The 16,443-nt window shown below is 42.7% G+C and overlaps 1 protein-coding gene across 2 annotated transcripts in view; it reads left to right on the top strand.

Moving 5' to 3' along the window:
- SEL1L3 (SEL1L family member 3) overlaps positions 1 to 15,424 on the top strand; it is a 118,668-nt gene extending 103,244 nt beyond the window's left edge. For both annotated transcript variants that reach the window (XM_010367999.2, XM_030915853.1), the window contains exons 21-24: positions 2,905 to 3,032; positions 4,198 to 4,300; positions 4,382 to 4,454; positions 14,289 to 15,424. In XM_010367999.2, the coding sequence (XP_010366301.2) occupies positions 2,905 to 3,032; positions 4,198 to 4,300; positions 4,382 to 4,454; positions 14,289 to 14,428 (444 nt within the window). In that variant the 3' untranslated portion in view covers positions 14,429 to 15,424. The remainder of the gene's footprint in view (positions 1 to 2,904; positions 3,033 to 4,197; positions 4,301 to 4,381; positions 4,455 to 14,288) is intronic.
- Positions 15,425 to 16,443: the final 1,019 nt, after the last annotated feature.

Here is a 16,443-nt window from a genome sequence, read left to right as displayed (position 1 = left end):
AAAAATAAAAGTAAAAATAAAAACATAAATAAATGGTTTTATGACTACATGATAGCACGCTGCCATTTTGCTTTCTGAAAGGGCTTTCCATTTAATACCTCACCCATCAGCGGTTAAGTAGAGAAGGATGACTGAAGTCTTACCAGCAACTGGATGCTTTCATGATTTAATTTTGCTAATTGAATAATGATATGTTGATACTTTCTTACTGTTTTTAACATGCATTTACTTAATTACTAGTGACAATGGACACTTTTACATATACTTGTTTATGATAACTTTTCACATTTTCTTTTCTGTAAATTCTCTATTCTTATTCTTTGTCTGTTTATCTATTGGAATTTTGACACTTTTAAAAATTTAAACCATAATTAGTTCTTTATATATTTATCTAGTCGATAATGAACATTAAGCTATTACATTGCATACAACTATTCCCCTACTCTGTTTTCCCACTTATTTTAATCTTGGTATTATTCCATTGATTAGAGACTTTAAAATTGCATAAAGCCTGCCTGGTGCAGTGGCTCAACCCTGTAGTCCCAGCACTTTGGGAGGCTGAGGTGGGCGGATCACTTGAGGTCAGAAGGTCGAGACCAGCCTGGCTGACATGGAGAAACCCCGTCTCTACTAAAAATACAAAAATTAGCCATGCGTGATAGTGGGCATCTGTAATCCCAGCTACTCAGGAGGCTGAGGTCGGATAATCATTTGAACCCGGGAGGCGGAGGATGCACTGAGCCGAGATCACACCATTGCACTCAAAAGAAAAAAAAATTCATAAAGCCATTTTTTTCTTTTCTCTTAATACCTCAAATTTTAAGAGTGCCTTCCTTTCAGAGTGCAGAAGTAGTTTATTTTCTGCTGTTGTGTGAGTGTGTGTGTGCATCTTAAAGATACTTAACGCTTCATCTAATTAGAGGTTATTCGTGGCACCTTGGGGGAGTTTAAGATTTGAGACTCTGCACCCTGTCCTTTTGTGTTTGACGCCCCAGCTCTTCCACTTTCCAGCTGTGTAACCTTGGGCAAGTTGTTTAACCACTCTGTGCCTCAGTTTCCTCATCTATAAAATAGGATAATACCACCTATATCAATTTGTTGTTATGAGGGTTAAATGAATAAATATAGAAAACAGAACAATGCCTCACATATGGCAGGCACTCAGAATGTGAGCTGCCAGTATTTTTATCGTGATTGCTACATATGATGGTTGTGAAAGTCCTGGAGTATGCAACATGGCAAATGATGATTTTCATTTAGATTGTTGTCAGAGGCAACTAAGAGGCAAGATCAGAGGGAAGACATAAGTCATTCGATGTGATCATGTCATTAGAGAAGCACAAATCAAAATCACAGTGAGACACCATCTCACACCAGTCAGAATGGTTATTATTAAAAAGTCAAAAAAGAACAGGTGCCGGTGAGGTTGCAAAGAGAAAGAACACTTATGCAGTGTTGGTGGGAGTGTAAATTAGTTCAGCCATTGTGGAAAACACTAGCAATTCCTCAAAGACCTAAAAACAGAACTCCCATTTGACCCAGTAATGAGATTGTATATACCCAAAGGATTATAAATTGTTCTGTTATGCAGACACATGCACATGTATGTTCATTGCGGCACTATTCACAATAGCAAAGACATGGAATCAACCTAAATGCCCATCAACAGCAGACTGGATAAAGAAAATGGGGTATATATACACCATGGAATACTATGCAGCCATAAAAAAGAATGAGATCACGTCCTTTGCAGGAACATGGATGGAGCTGGAAGCCATTATCCATAGCAAACTATGCAGGAGCAGAAAACCAAACACCACATGTTCTCACTTAGTGGGAGCTAAATGATGAGAACACATGGGCACATAGAAGAGAACAATAGACACTACACCTAAGGGTGGAGGTTGGAAGGAGGGAGAGGATCAGGAAAAATAATAGGTACTAGGCTTAGTACCTGGGTGACAAAATAATGTGTACAACAAACCCCCGTAACACATAACAAAATAATCTATATGACGAACCTGTGCATGTACCCCTAAAGTTGAAATAGAAGTTAAAAACAAAACACGATCTGGAGTTCTTTCAAGGGCAGCAATCCAGTTTAATTGGTCAAGTTCTAATGGTAAGCACCACATCGTTTTCTGCTTGTTTCTTAATCTGGCCACCTGCTCGGCTTGTGATGGAGGGTGTGCATTCTCCAGGTAGTGTAATAGTACCCATCCTTTATGAAGCATGTCTATGGTCGGGCCATCTAACTATGTTTATTTTATTGGATCCATACAGCCCAATAAGACAGGTCCTACCTCTAAGGATCAAGAACAAGATGTCAGAGGAAGAGGTAGGAAAATACACCATAGTGGAGATCTGTGCCAAGAAGAGTCATGAGAAGAGGTTTCTGCACCAGCCTAGGAAAGTTGAGATGAGTGCCCTTAGGTGATCCTGTGCAAGGCTGGCACCGCCTTGGGATGTCAATCATGGGAAGCCGCCCTAGCCACAGAAACATTTTGTCAGATTTCCGACAGGGCTATGGCAACCGAGGGCATAGTCTGTAGGCAATGGACATGGCATTCAACTCGGTATTCTTGTTTCATTTATGATACAAGGGCACGTTTTCCAGTAAGTTCTGTTTTGAGAGAGTAAGCGAGAAAGGACAGATCTCCCGGTTGACTGGCTTCAGAGCAGATGGGACACAGCAGCTTCTGAAAGCCTCCTGGTTCTCCTGCAAATAAATTTCTAAGATGCATATATTTAGGGAAACAATTCATCAATGAAAATGACAAAACCATCTGGCTCTAGAGACTAAAAAAAATTTTAGAGGTTGTAAACATTTACGTTCTGATGAAGAGTATGTGTCTAGGTTTTATTTCAAGGAGTTGATGAGCTTGGTTTGTGGTTTGTTTTTAGGGATTTTTTAACCTGGCCCTGTTAATCGAGGAAGGTACTATAATCCCACACCATATCTTGGATTTCTTGGAAATTGACTCAACTCTCCATTCTAATAACATCTCCATTCTCCAGGAACTGTACGAAAGGTGAGCTCAGAGCCTCTAGAACTGTGGAATCTGAGGAACCCAAGTAGATGATGTTTGCTTCTTGGTTAAAGTTAGCTTTACCCTTATTTTGTAATGTAAATTGTATTTAAAAAACAAACAAACAAAAACAAAACGCAGGGCACTGTGGCCCATACTTGTAATCCCAGCACTGTGGGAGGCTGAGGCGGGCAGATCTCTTGAGGTCAAGAGTTCAAGACCAGCCTGGCCAACATGATGGAACCTCATCTCTACTAAAGGAACAAAAAAAAAAAAAAAAGAGAGAGAGAAAAGAAAGAAAAAGCCTAGGGTTTGCTTCTACTAGAAAACATTCAGCCAGATCTGAGTGTATTTCTCTTTTCTAATATCTGAATTTTAAGATATAGAAGGTACTTGATCTGAAGTTTAAGGGCTGACCAAAAATTTCCACGAGAATAGAAAGAATAACAATCTGATTAGCCCATGCTTGTCTCTTGTTTGTTTTGAGACAAGGCCTTGTTCTGTCACTCAGGCTGGAGCGCAGTGGTGCAATCTCAGCTCACTGCAACCTCCACTTCTTGGGTTCAAGTGATTCTCATGCCTCAGCCTCCTGAGTAGCTGGGATTACAGGCGTGCACCATCACACCAGACTAATTTTTTGTGTTTTTAATAGAGACAAGGTTTCCCTATGTTGGCCAGGCTGGTCTCTAACTCCTGGCCTCAAGTGATCCACCTGCCTTGGCCTCCCAAAGTGCTGGGATTACAGGTGTGAGCCACCAGGCCCGGCCTAATTAGCTGATGCTTTTCTGAAAGCTAAGGAGGCATTCCTACATATGCACTTTAAAGAGAAATACTGTTCTAGCAGGTCCTGTGCTTCAGCGTCTTGCTTGACTTTTATTTTATTTATTTTTAAATTTTTGCTGTCACCACAGCAGAACAGGCTTGACTCTTAATTAAGGACAAAACTGACCTTTTTCTAAACTTCCTACTGGGATTCTAGAATGTCAGATCAGGCCAAACCACTTATTTGGCCACTGGCTTTCTTTCTTTGTCTCTCATCTTTGTCAGTTGAGTGTGCTCATTTGTCCAAAAGCAGAAGAATGTAGGTTTGTGGATCTGAAAATGCCAGTCCTGGGTCGTGCCACCAAAGTTGGCTGACACGTCAAGATGCCCTGGGCTTTGTCTGCAGGTGCTGGAGCCACAGTAATGAGGAGTCCTTCAGCCCCTGCTCCTTGGCCTGGCTTTACCTGCACTTGCGGCTTCTCTGGGGTGCTGTCCTGCACTCAGCCCTGGTAGGTTTCATCTCCCACCAGCCCCGCCCTTGTGGCCCCTGGCCTTTGTCAGTCACTAATGTGTGCTTCTGATGTTTGCAGATCTACTTTCTGGGAACCTTTCTGCTGTCCATATTGATCGCCTGGACTGTGCAGTATTTCCAGTCTGTCTCAGGTAAAGATTTATAAAAAGCGAAAGCAATATATAAAAAAAAGCAGGGATTTTTTTTTTTTTTTTTTTTTTTTTGGTCTACCGGAAAAATTGTGTTTTCCCTCCTGGTGCCCTTGGTCATGCTATCTCCTATCCCTAGGGTCGTCTTCACAGGGTGGGAATCCTTCTAGAGGTATATGAAATTCCTGGCTGTTGGGAGGCCACAAAGTTACTATTGTATTTTTCAAAATAAGGATTTTATTTTATTTTATTTTGAGATGGAGTCTCGTTCTGTCACCCAGGCTGGAGTGCAGTGGTGTGATCTCAGCTCCCTGCAACCTCTGCCTTCTGGGCTCAAGCAATTCTCCTGCCTCACCCTCCCGAGTAGCTGGGATTACAGGCATGCACCACCACACCCGGCTAATTTTTGTAGAGACAGGATTTCACCATGTTGACCAGGCTGGTCCCGAATTCCTGACCTCAGGTGATCTGGCTGCCTCGACCTCCCAAAGTGCTGGGATTACAGGCATGGGCTACCGCACCAACCCTCAAAATGAGGATTTTCTTTAAAAAGCTTAAGAAACTGACCTAATACAACTTCTTCCATTGAAAATACATCTGTCAGAATTCTGCCTCTGTGTGCCTGAAAACACAGCGCCAAAGCCCCTGGCAGCATGAAGTCTTCCCTTCCATTCAGTCAAGCAATCAAATGTGTAAGAGGATAAACAAACACTCATAATGAATAAAAATCCTCGGCCACACAGACTCAAGAGGGAGGGAATGAGCAGGAATCGTAAAGTGGGCATTTAGTTGAGCATGGTTTCCACTAATCATTGTTATTTTTCTGAGCTAGTATAGAATAGCAGTTAAGGACAAGCAAGCCTTACTTGCTTCTATTTGGGCTTAGAGTCCAGGCTTGGCTACTCATTAGCTGTATGACTTATGACAAGCTATTTAACCTTTCTGATCCCCAAATTTCTCATCAATACAATGAGATTCTGAGAGTAGCTACTTCCCAGGAACATAAAATGAAAAAAATATTAAGTGAAAAAAAAATACACATAAGACACTTACCAAAATGACAACTGTAGTTAAACATTAGCTGTTATATTTATCTGGCATATAAAACCTTCCCAATAAATGTTAGCTCTTACATTTATCTCCTCTATTAGACCATAAGCTGAGTAAGAGGAAGGCCCCCATCGTGTCATTTGCGATAACTCATGCATAGTCGGTACTCACACCCACAGACGTCTCTGGTCTCTCGAGAGAAAGAAAACTGATATTTTACCATCTCGGACGGTTACAAAAGGATATAATAACCCATGGAGACAAACAGAGACATTTGCAAATGTATAGATTAGGACTGGACATGGCATTGGAGCATTTGCGTAGCTGTTATTTGTGTAGCAGATAATGAAAAGTGAAAGGGGTGCACGTCACCGTCTCTTCCACGGCGAGAAGGAAGTCACTGTTGCAAGGAGCTAGTGCGAAATCATTTCTCTCTGATTTACCTGAGGAGGTTAACAGGGACCCATCAAAACCTTCCGGGCTTGATGTCCCATAGTCTGCCGGTTAATAAACTTCACTCATGCAAATTCTGTCCCGTCCCTAAATTTGTTGCCAGGTATAGTCATTTATTTTGCATCTTGTCAGTGTTTTCCATTTCAAATTATCTTTGTCATTTTTACTCTGTAGAAATATTGTGATGATTATTACAAATGCAATTCCGTTAGAGGAACTGAAATTTGTCTTTATGATTTTATGCCAGCTGGTAGCCATGAAAATTCATGGGCGGGTAGAATTGCTTTGATCAGAAGTCATCTCTTTTTTCTGTCTCCATGCCTTCATTATTAGTCTCTTCACATTCTTGTCTCCGTGTCTCTCCTGTCCTGTGACGTTTTGCTTTTCCTATATCCCCATAGTTCTTTCATACATTTTCATCGTTTTTCTCAAACTTTTTCAATTGCTTTCTCCAGCACATACCTACTTCTTGCTTGACCAGTCTAAAGAAGGCTATGTTTGGATAGGATCATAAAAATTATTTAATTCTATGCCCGTTATTTTACAGATGAGGAAACTGAGGCAGAGAGGTGAAGTAGCTTTCCCAAATAAGGAAATAAAGACCAGGAGGCCAAGCACAGTGACTCACTCCTATAATTCCAACACTTTGACAGGCCCAGGAGGGAGGATCACTTGAGCTCAGGAGTTTGAGACCAACCTGGGCAACATAGTGAGACCCTGTCTCTAAAATAAAATAAAATAAAATAAAAATTATCCGGATGTGGTTGCACATGCCTGCAGTCCCAGCTACTGGGGAGGCTGAGGCAGGAGAATCTTTTGCACCCAGGAGTTCAAGGCTGCAGTGAGCTATGATCACACCATGGCACTCCAGCCTGGGCAACAGAATGAGACCCAGTCTCTAAAAAAGTGGAAGAAAAAAAAAAGATTAAGAATGGATATAGGGCAGCAGAAGTTCAAACTTATTTTTAGAATCACAGTACTTTAAAACAGTGATTGTCATCTGTCTCAAACCCATTGCCTCTCACATAGCAAATATTTTGTAACGAACTTTTTAGTACCTTGAAATGAAATTCTTTTTTTTTTTTTTTTTTTTTTTTTTTTGAGGCGGAGTCTCGCTCTGTCGCCCGGACTGGAGTGCAGTGGCCCGATCTCAGCTCACTGCAAGCTCCGCCTCCCGGGTTTGCGCCATTCTCCCGCCTCAGCCTCCCGAGTAGCTGGGACTACAGGCGCCCGCCACCTCGCCCGGCTAGTTTTTGTATTTTTTTTTTTTAGTAGAGACGGGGTTTCACTGTGTTAGCCAGGATGGTCTCGATCTCCTGACCTCGTGATCCGCCCGTCTCGGCCTCCCAAAGTGCTGGGATTACAGGCTTGAGCCACCGCGCCCGGCCATGAAATTCTTAATAATTAACCCTTCTACACACATTTAAAATAATCAATATAGGGCCCTAACAGCAATATAAAAGGGAAATAAAAAGAAACTAATTATAATAAAATAATATTGATTTCAATAAGTACATTCTAGCCCAGTGCTTCCTAATTTTAATGTGCATATAAATCATCCAGGGTTCTTATTAAATGCAGATTCTGGTTCAGTAGGTTTTGGTTCAGTAGGTAAGCCCTGAGATTTGGCATTTCTAGCAAACTCCTAGATGATGCCCACACTGCTGTCTAGTAAAAGCATACTTCGAGTAGTAAGGGCTGAGAAGTATAAAAAAAAGAAAAAGAAAAAAATTCCACACATTTCCAAAATGTGCCCCCACAGTAGTGTCTGCCAGCCCTGTTAGAACTAATGTTAAGAGTTGAAATATGGGACGGATATGGTGGTTCACTCCTGTAATCCCAGCACTTTGGGAGTGCGAGGTGGCTGGATCACCTGAGGTCAGGAGTTCGAGACCAGCCTGGCTAACATGGCGAAAACTCTATCTCTACTAAAAATACAAAAATTTGCTGGGCATCATGGCATGTGCCTGTAATCCCACCTACTTGGGAAGCCAAGGTATGAGAATTGCTTGAACCCCGGAGATGGAGGTTGCAGTGAGCTGAGATTGCACTACTACACTCCAGCCTGGGCAACAGAATGAGACCCTGTCTCAAAAAAAAAAAAAAAAAAAAAAAGTTGTAGTACATTATTTTTGCATTTTAAAAAGTCCTCATCAAAGTGCAAATTTGTCAATATTTTTTGTATTTATTTATTTGTTTGTTTGTTTGTTTTATTTATTTTTGAGATTGAGTTTCAATCTTGTTGCCCAGGCTGGAGTCTAATGGAACGATTTCGGCTCACCACAACCTCCACCTTCTGGGTTCAAGCGATTCTCCTGCCTCAGCCTCCCAAGTAGCTGGGAATACAGGCATGTGCCACCATGCCTGGCTAATTTTGTATTTGTAGTAGCTGGTCTCGAACTCCCAACCTCAGGTGATCTACCCACCTGTCTCCCAAAGTGCTGGGATTACAGGTGTGAGCCACCACACCTGACCTTATTTATTTATTTATTTTATTTATTTATTTATTTATTTATTTATTTATTTATTTATTTATGTTGAGACAGAGTCTCACTGTCGCCTAGGCTGGAGTGCAGTGGTACCGTTTCGGCTCACTGCAACCTCCACCTCTCAGACTCAGGTGATTCTCCTGCCTCAGCTGACTGAGTAGATGGAATTACAGGTGCGCGCCACCACCCCCAGCTGATTTTTGTACTTTTAGTAGAGACGGGGTTTCGGGGTTTCGTCATGTTGGCCAGGCAGGTCTCGAACTCCTGACCTCAAGTGATCTACCTGCCTTGGACTCCCAAAGTGCTGGGACTACAGGCATAAGCCACTGTGCCTGGCCTGTCAATACTTTTTAAGTAAGAAGGTACTCCAGCAGCACAGTGGAGCTGATGGGATGATGGGGCAGGGAAATTGAGGCACGGACGAGGTGAGGAGAAGCTGCCGCAAAGGCAGTGCTGCTCAGAGACCAAGTTTCTACCACTTGGTGTCTCCCCGATGAGCTGGCACAAGGTCCTGAGACCTGCCCCACAGCTGGGGGAAGACAGGGATGGGTGCATGTAGCAGCCATGGTGTTGTGAAACAAACTTTTTTTTATTATTTTTTTTTTTTGAGACGGAGTCTCGCTCTGTCGCCCAGGCTGGAGTGCAGTGGCCAGATCTCAGGTCACTGCAAGCTCCGCCTCCCGGGTTCACACCATTCTCCTGCCTCAGCCTCCCGAGTAGCTGGGACTACAGGCACCCACCACCTCGCCCAGCTAGTTTTTTTTGTATTTTTTAGTAGAGACGGGGTTTCACCGGGTTAGCCAGGATGGTCTCGATCTGCTGACCTCGTGATCCACCTGTCTCGGCCTCCCAAAGTGCTGGGATTACAGGTTTGAGCCACCGTGCCCGGTCTGAAACAAACTTAATAATGAACTATGGGTGCTGACTGACAGTGTGAAAAAGAGGAAATGGATTTGAGAGTTAGGAGCCTCCCGTCAGCAGCTTGGGGTGAGGATTGTTGCTATAAGTTAGAGAGTTTTGTCATTTTGTGATTTGCATTTTTTCCAGTCAGTTGTTTTTAAAAAGTAATGATTTATAGTCAAGACTTGCAGTTGAGCTGTCCATCCATTTTGCGTTCAGCTCCAACTACCTTCATTTTCCTCCTGAGTTTATATGCTCTGTGATATATGGTTGACACGTCATGGCATTTGCCACATTAAATTGTCCTGCATTCAGAAGGCTAGCAGTGCAGGAAGGTAGTTAACAGCATTGGTGTGGAAGGCATGCTGCTAAGATTCCTGGCCCTGCCACTAGCTAGCTATGTGACCTTGGGCAAAGGAAGGAGCCTATCTGTGCCTCAGTTCCCTCTTCTGTAAGTAGTAGAAATAGTAGTACACCCACTGCCTGTTGTAGTTGAGATAACCAAATGAGGTAACACATGTAAAGTGTTTAAAACTCCACAAATGGGCCGGGCACAGTGGCTCACACCTAGCATTTTGGGAGGCCAAGGCAGGTAGATCACCTGAGGTCAGGAGTTTGAGACCAATCTGACCAACATGGTGAAACCCCATCTCTACTAAAAATACAAAAATTAGCTGGGCATGGTGGTGCATGCCTGTAATTCCAGCTACTTGGGAGGCTGAGGCAGGAGAATCGCCTGAAGCTGGGAGGCAGAGGCTGCAGAGAGCCGAGATCGCGCCATTGCACTCCAGCCTCGGCAACAAGAGTGAAACTCCATCTCAAAAACAAAACAAAACAAAGCAAAACCACAAATGTTAGCTGCTAGTTCTCAAGGAGTATGTCCTCTGGGGTACTTTACCTGCAATTAAAGCATGCTGACACTAGGTAACACCTACACATAAATAGCTTGATTTACCTCAGAAACAGACATAATGACCAAAGCCTAGTATGCTTTTCTTTGCTATTAGACTCTTTCTAAAACATTCAACTTTCTTTTTTTTTTTTTTGGAGATGGAATCTCACCCTATTGCCCAGGCTGGAGTGCAGTGGTGAGATCTCAGCTCACTGCAACCACTACCTCCTGAGTTCAAGCAATTCTCCTGCCTCAGCCTCCTGAGTAGCTGGGACTACAGGTGTGCGCCACCACGCCCAGCTAATTTTTGTATTTTTAGTAGAGATAGGGTTTCACCATGTTGGCTGGGCTGGTCTTGAACTCCTGACCTCAAGTGATCCACCCACCTCAGCCTCCCAAAGTATTGGGATTACAGGCATGAGCCACTGCACCTGGCCCATTCAACTATTTTTTTTTTTTTTTTTTTTTTTTTTTTTTTTTGAGATGGAGTCTTACTCTGTCACCCAGGCTGGAGCACAGTGGCATTATCTCGGCTCACTGCAACCTCCACCTCCCGGATTCAAGCAATTATTCTGCCTCAGCCTCCTGAGTAGCTGGGATTACAGGTGCACACCACCACGCCCAGCTAATTTTTGTACTTTTAGTAGGGACGGGGTTTCACCATGTTGGTCAGGCTGGTCTTGAACTCATGGCCACGTGATCTGCCTGCCTTGGCCTCCCAAAGTACTGGGATTACAGGCGTGAGCCACCACACCCAGCCCATTCAACTATTTTTTAAAGCATTTCAACGAAGACATTGACTAATCGATCAAAAATACCAAGATAGCTCAATTGGTACTTTCAATAGATTAGTCAATGTCTTGATCTTCATCATATATATTTATATTTAAAAAGAATACATATATGTATATATAAAGAATATATATTTATATATAAAGAATACATGTATATTTATGGATAAATATATATATTCTTTCCTTCAAGGGAACTTGTGTTTGACTCCTGGCTCGCATCCCACCAGGCAGCTCAGTCTTTCTTGCGGTTTATGCCTCCCACGGTGGTGGAAAGGTCCCTGGGTTTGGGTGGCCCTAGGGTCACTCAGGTAGTCACCAGTCTGATAGTAGGACACACATCACCCTGGGCCTACACTGTTCCCCCAGGTCCATTGGCTTTGCAGCTTCTGGGTCACCTGGGCACTCCATCATCTTTGCCAAAGCCAAGTGTCATTAGCCTTTCTTCTCCCAAGTCTTCGTTTCTGATTGCTGATGGGGCAAGGTAGAGGCCCTGCTGTGGGTACAACCCAAGGACTCCAAGAAGCTCCTTTCCTCACCTGTTGCATCTCAAAAGGGCTCTCCTTTGTCCACTCTTTGGGAGGGTACACCAAGCATAATTGCCTTAATGGATCAGGCTTTTGAAAAACAAAAAAATCCCAAAGTAAAGTCTATGTCTGGAGCCGTCTCCACTTCTGCCCGCCCACAAACCTCCCCTGAGACCAAAAAATCATGGAGCCTGGCCAGTTGCCTGAAGGAAGCTAAAGGCAAGAACAGAAGGGGAAAATAGAAGTCACTATTTCAAAGAAAGAACCCTGCCTTACTAATATCATGTCAACTTTATGTCTCAATAGAATACACCATCTAGAGCAAGATTTGTAGAACTACTAGTTCCTCGGTACAACTAGGTAACCTTTTAAACCAACGTCAACCTATTCAATACATTTATAACTTAAGGCAACTCATTCCTTCTGGCTAAGTGGTTAGCCTAATGTTCTTTTAAAAAGAGTAAGGTGATATGTATAAGATTAATTAAACCTTTTCCTACTGTTTCCTGTCATCTACATTTCCAGCTAATAAGGTTTCTACTAAAATTATAGTAAAATGTCACAAAGCAGTGCTTATGAAGAAAGCAGTAGCCTAACAGTCAGAGAGATTTTATGAAGAGGTTGTACTCCTGTCCTATCTCATTAGCTTGACATCTTACCAGTATCTCCACTCCTGAAAAGTGTTTCAGTGACATGAATCCAGTCTCTGCTAGATCCAGAGGCCCAGATGAAGTCGGCATGATCTTACTTATAGCATACAATTTCTAGGGCTTTCCTCTTTATACCGCCTTTGTGCAAACATTCTCTCATTTCAGGATGAATTCAACATAGTCCCACGTATTCTTTCTTTTTTGCTTCCATCTGGTCAGTCGGCAAGCAGATGTTCTTCCTAACAACAGCAGAGATCAGCAAACTTTTTCTGTAAAGGACCAGATAATAAACATCTTGGGCCCTCAAGGCTGTCTTGGTCACAACTACTCCACTCTGCTGCTGTAGCTGAAAAGCAGCCATTGTGTCTGGATTTCTTTTTTCTTTTTTTTTTTCTTTCTTTTTTTTTTTTTTTTTTTTTTTTTTGAGACAGAATCTCGCTCTGTCACCCAGGCTGGAGTGCAGTGGCCCAATCTTGGCTCACTGCAACCTCCGCCTCCCAGGTTCAAGCAATTCTCCTGCTTTAGCCACCTGAGTAGCTGGGCTGACAGGCACACGCCACCACGCCCAGCTAATTTTTGTATTTTTTATAGAGACGGGGTTTCACTGTGTTGGCCAGGCTGGTCTCAAACTCCTGACCTTGGGTTATCTGCCTGCCTGGGCCTCCCAAAGTGCTGGGATTACAGGCATGAGCCACGGCACAAAGCCTGTGGCTGGGTTTCTAATAAATCTTTACTATGGATGCAAAATTTGAATTTCATGTATTTTTCACATGTCACGAAATATTACTATTCTTCTGTTCAACCGTGTAGAAACTGTTTTTAAACCACGAGCCATACAAAAACAAGCAATGACTACGTTTGGCCCATGAGCTGCAGTTTGGGCCAGTTCTTGATAATTCTCACTAATGTACAGAAAATGGTCCCCCAGGCAGCAAATAATTCACAAATCACTCCTATTTGGCTCTGGAATATACTCTGTAATTTTTTAAACAGCATGCTTGTTGTCCTGGTTACCTTGATTCTAGTCCAGTAATAAAATTAGTGCACATTCCAGGTGAGCACAGACAAAGAGGCCACTTTAAAATTAGGCTGGGCTGTGGGGGTCTTGTGCAGTGATTGCAAACCCCCTAGTGGAAGAGGGGGAGTCCTCACACAGATAATGACTAACTTCCTGTAGAGACATCGAACATTTTTACTACGCTCTTACCAAAGATTTAAACGGTGGCAATGCTAATTACACATTCTTTCTACATTTACACATTGGCACTTTAAAAAAAAAAATCAGAAAACTGATTGCTGATTTATCTTGTTACCATGGTGATTTAAACATTTCCCTGAGCTTGAAAATACATGCCTTAGTACTTCATTAACTTCCTCAGAGATCACCAGGAAGGTAAGTCTTAGGATCAAAGTGGGTTTCAAGGTCATCTAATCCAAGACTCTGAGTTCACAAGTCACGAAACCGAGGCCCAGGAGACTCAAACATTCTACAACCAAAATGTCTGCCGTCTGTATCTATCCCAAGGTCACTTGTTAGCAGCAGATGAATGAGACTTGCCCAAACCAGTTCTCCTGACTGTTGCAAAATGGTCTTTGTACCTCATCATTGGGACTCTAATCACTAGATCACCTGCCAGAGTAGTGGCTTTAATGACCTTAGAAAGGGCACATCATTCTACAACATCCTGCCCCTCCCCATCACTCTCCTATTCTTTCAGAAGAGTGTTGGAATCCACGACCTCTTCTGTAGTTACTGGAAGGGGCCTGAAGGAGAATTCCTGCATATATCCAGAAAAGCCAGAAGTTTGGGGACCCATTCTTGAACTTCCTAGAATGTCCCCTTGGAGATGAGCATTGGCACTTGGAGGTGAAACTCTTGAAGGGTTTTTATTTAGAAATCAGATTGTCAGTATGTGGTGCCATCTTCTTAAACTTAGATAATGGGCCCAGAGTTGCCTGGCTAGTTAGTGTCAGAGTCATTAGACTAGATGCATCTCTCCTGGCTTGCCAGAGTCTAGGTGTGGTTGTACGTCCTGAATGCACTGTTTTGAGTATTCAGCACCTGCTGTGCATGTGTCTCTGCAGCAAGCGATCCCTCTCCAAGACCATCCTGGGCCTCTCCAGACACTGCCACGTCGACTGCAAGTCCAGCTGTGACTCCAGCTGCAGATGCCTCTGACCAAGACCAGCCCACAGTCACTAATAACCTGGAGCCACGTGGGTGAACTGTCCACTCCGGTTCTCTCCGGATGAGAGAGAATCTTTTCAACAGCTGATATTGGGAAGCTGGGGCCAGGGCATGATCCTGATAAACACCTTAAATGTCTTGTCAACTGGATGCAAATTTTGCAATTGGTGTCCTTTTTTTAAAAGTCAAATTACAAGGAAGTACCCAGATCAGGCAGTGGTAATCCCAAAGGTCCTCAAACACATACAAGGAACATCTTGATCATAGGGCATGTGGGGAGGGCTACTGGGTCATCACAGCCTTTGTTCCAGTGATTGTATGTATTAGGAGTCACAGCTTGCCCTGTGGCAGATCTGGATTCTTATACACTAAGATGTGTCTTAAGAACCATCGTGCGTGGTTCATTCCTTTATCAAAGAACAGAAAGTTATGACTACCCTACAGGGTAGATAATATTTTGGTACCTGTGTTTGCCACAGCCCTGTTCCTCAAAGCCGAATTGATAGATTTCTCTTTGACTTCCAAGACCGAGCAGTTATAAGTCACCTTGAAGTAAATTGTGTATGCCTGGAAATGCAGGGAGGGTGATAGCTTTGTAAATTGGTTTACATTTTTCTCCTTGAATTTGTCTACGGTCGCAGCGCTTCCGAATCATTTAATGACATTGTCGGATATCTTTTACATTTCAATTGCAATCCATGAAATTACATTTAGAAGATTCTTAGTACTTAACTGTAGTCTTCTCCATGAATTACCCATTAGAATAGACTGGCAGCAACGGAATATGCAGAAAGTAAGCCTTTAGCTTATAGTTTCATCCCTACCCCTTATGCCTGCCTGAGTCGTACAGGGATGTGTGTGTGTGTGTGTGTGTGTGAGAGAGAGAGAGAGAGAGGAAGAGAAAGAGCAGAATGTCTGTATACTACATGCTGCTAAGGTAGTAAATAAATCAGTAATGCAATATTGTGGGTCCAAACTACTCTTTGCACTACTTTATTTACAGTAGTAAATAAAATTATTTTTATACAATTGACTACCAGAAAGTGTTTTTTTTTCTTCCTTTTTTATAATTACTGTTACCATACAAAGTCTAAAGGTCCATGCATTCTCCTTGAGGAGGGAAAAAAGAAAAGTCCTCCTGATGATAGGGCTTATTTTTCATAACCCATTAACATTTGCAGATAGGAAGGTGGCAGGAGGCTTCTCTCCAGGAATCCTGAGCTCAGGTCTGGCCTTGGAATGTTCGCACAGTATCAGACATTGTTTCAGGGCTTCATGCTGCTCTGAACCTGGGCTCTATGTTCATTCCAGGCTAAGCTTGCAGTTCATCCTCCTCCTCCTCCTATGAGTGTTGCTCCTGTTTTAGCAAATGTTGTCTCTCCTATTTGCAAAAAAGCCAGAGGTTGAAGGCTGACAGTCCTGGATTCAAATGACAAGCTCAGTAGCCTTAGGTGAGTGATTAACCTTCTCTGAGTCTCAGATTCCTGTGCTATAAAATGGGACGATGAAAACCACCACTTAGGCTTTTTATGAGGCCTAAGCGAGATAATATATGTAAACCCTACAGGATACGGTCTTGTATTAGGTCGTTCTTGCATTGCTATTAACTAAATACCTGAGACAGGGTAATTTATAAAGAAAAGAGGTTTAATTAGCTCAGAGTCCTGCAGACTGTACAGGAAACAAGGTGCTGATAGCTATTTGACTTCCAGGAAGGCCTCAGGAAACTTTCAATCATGGCAGAAGGCGAAGGCGGATCAGACATGTCTTACATGGCCAGAGCAGGAGCAAGAGAGACCGAGGCAGGTGCCACAGACTTTTATTTATTTTATTTTTGTTTCTCTCTACAGATAGATAGAGCTCTATATCTATCTATATATGGAGAGAGAATATATGTATTTAAATATATATTTGAATATATATACATTTATATATATATATATATATTTTTTTTTGAGATAATCTCAATGTCACCCAGGCTGGAGTACAGTGGCACGATCTTGGCTCACTGCAACCTCCCCCTCCTAGGTTCTGGTGCCTCAGCTTCTGAGT

This window comes from Rhinopithecus roxellana, chromosome 2, assembly GCF_007565055.1.
Source record: "Rhinopithecus roxellana isolate Shanxi Qingling chromosome 2, ASM756505v1, whole genome shotgun sequence".
Taxonomy (NCBI): Eukaryota; Metazoa; Chordata; class Mammalia; order Primates; family Cercopithecidae; genus Rhinopithecus; species Rhinopithecus roxellana.
The sequence above is the reverse complement of the archived record's forward strand: the minus strand, read 5'-3'. Positions and strand labels throughout refer to the sequence as shown.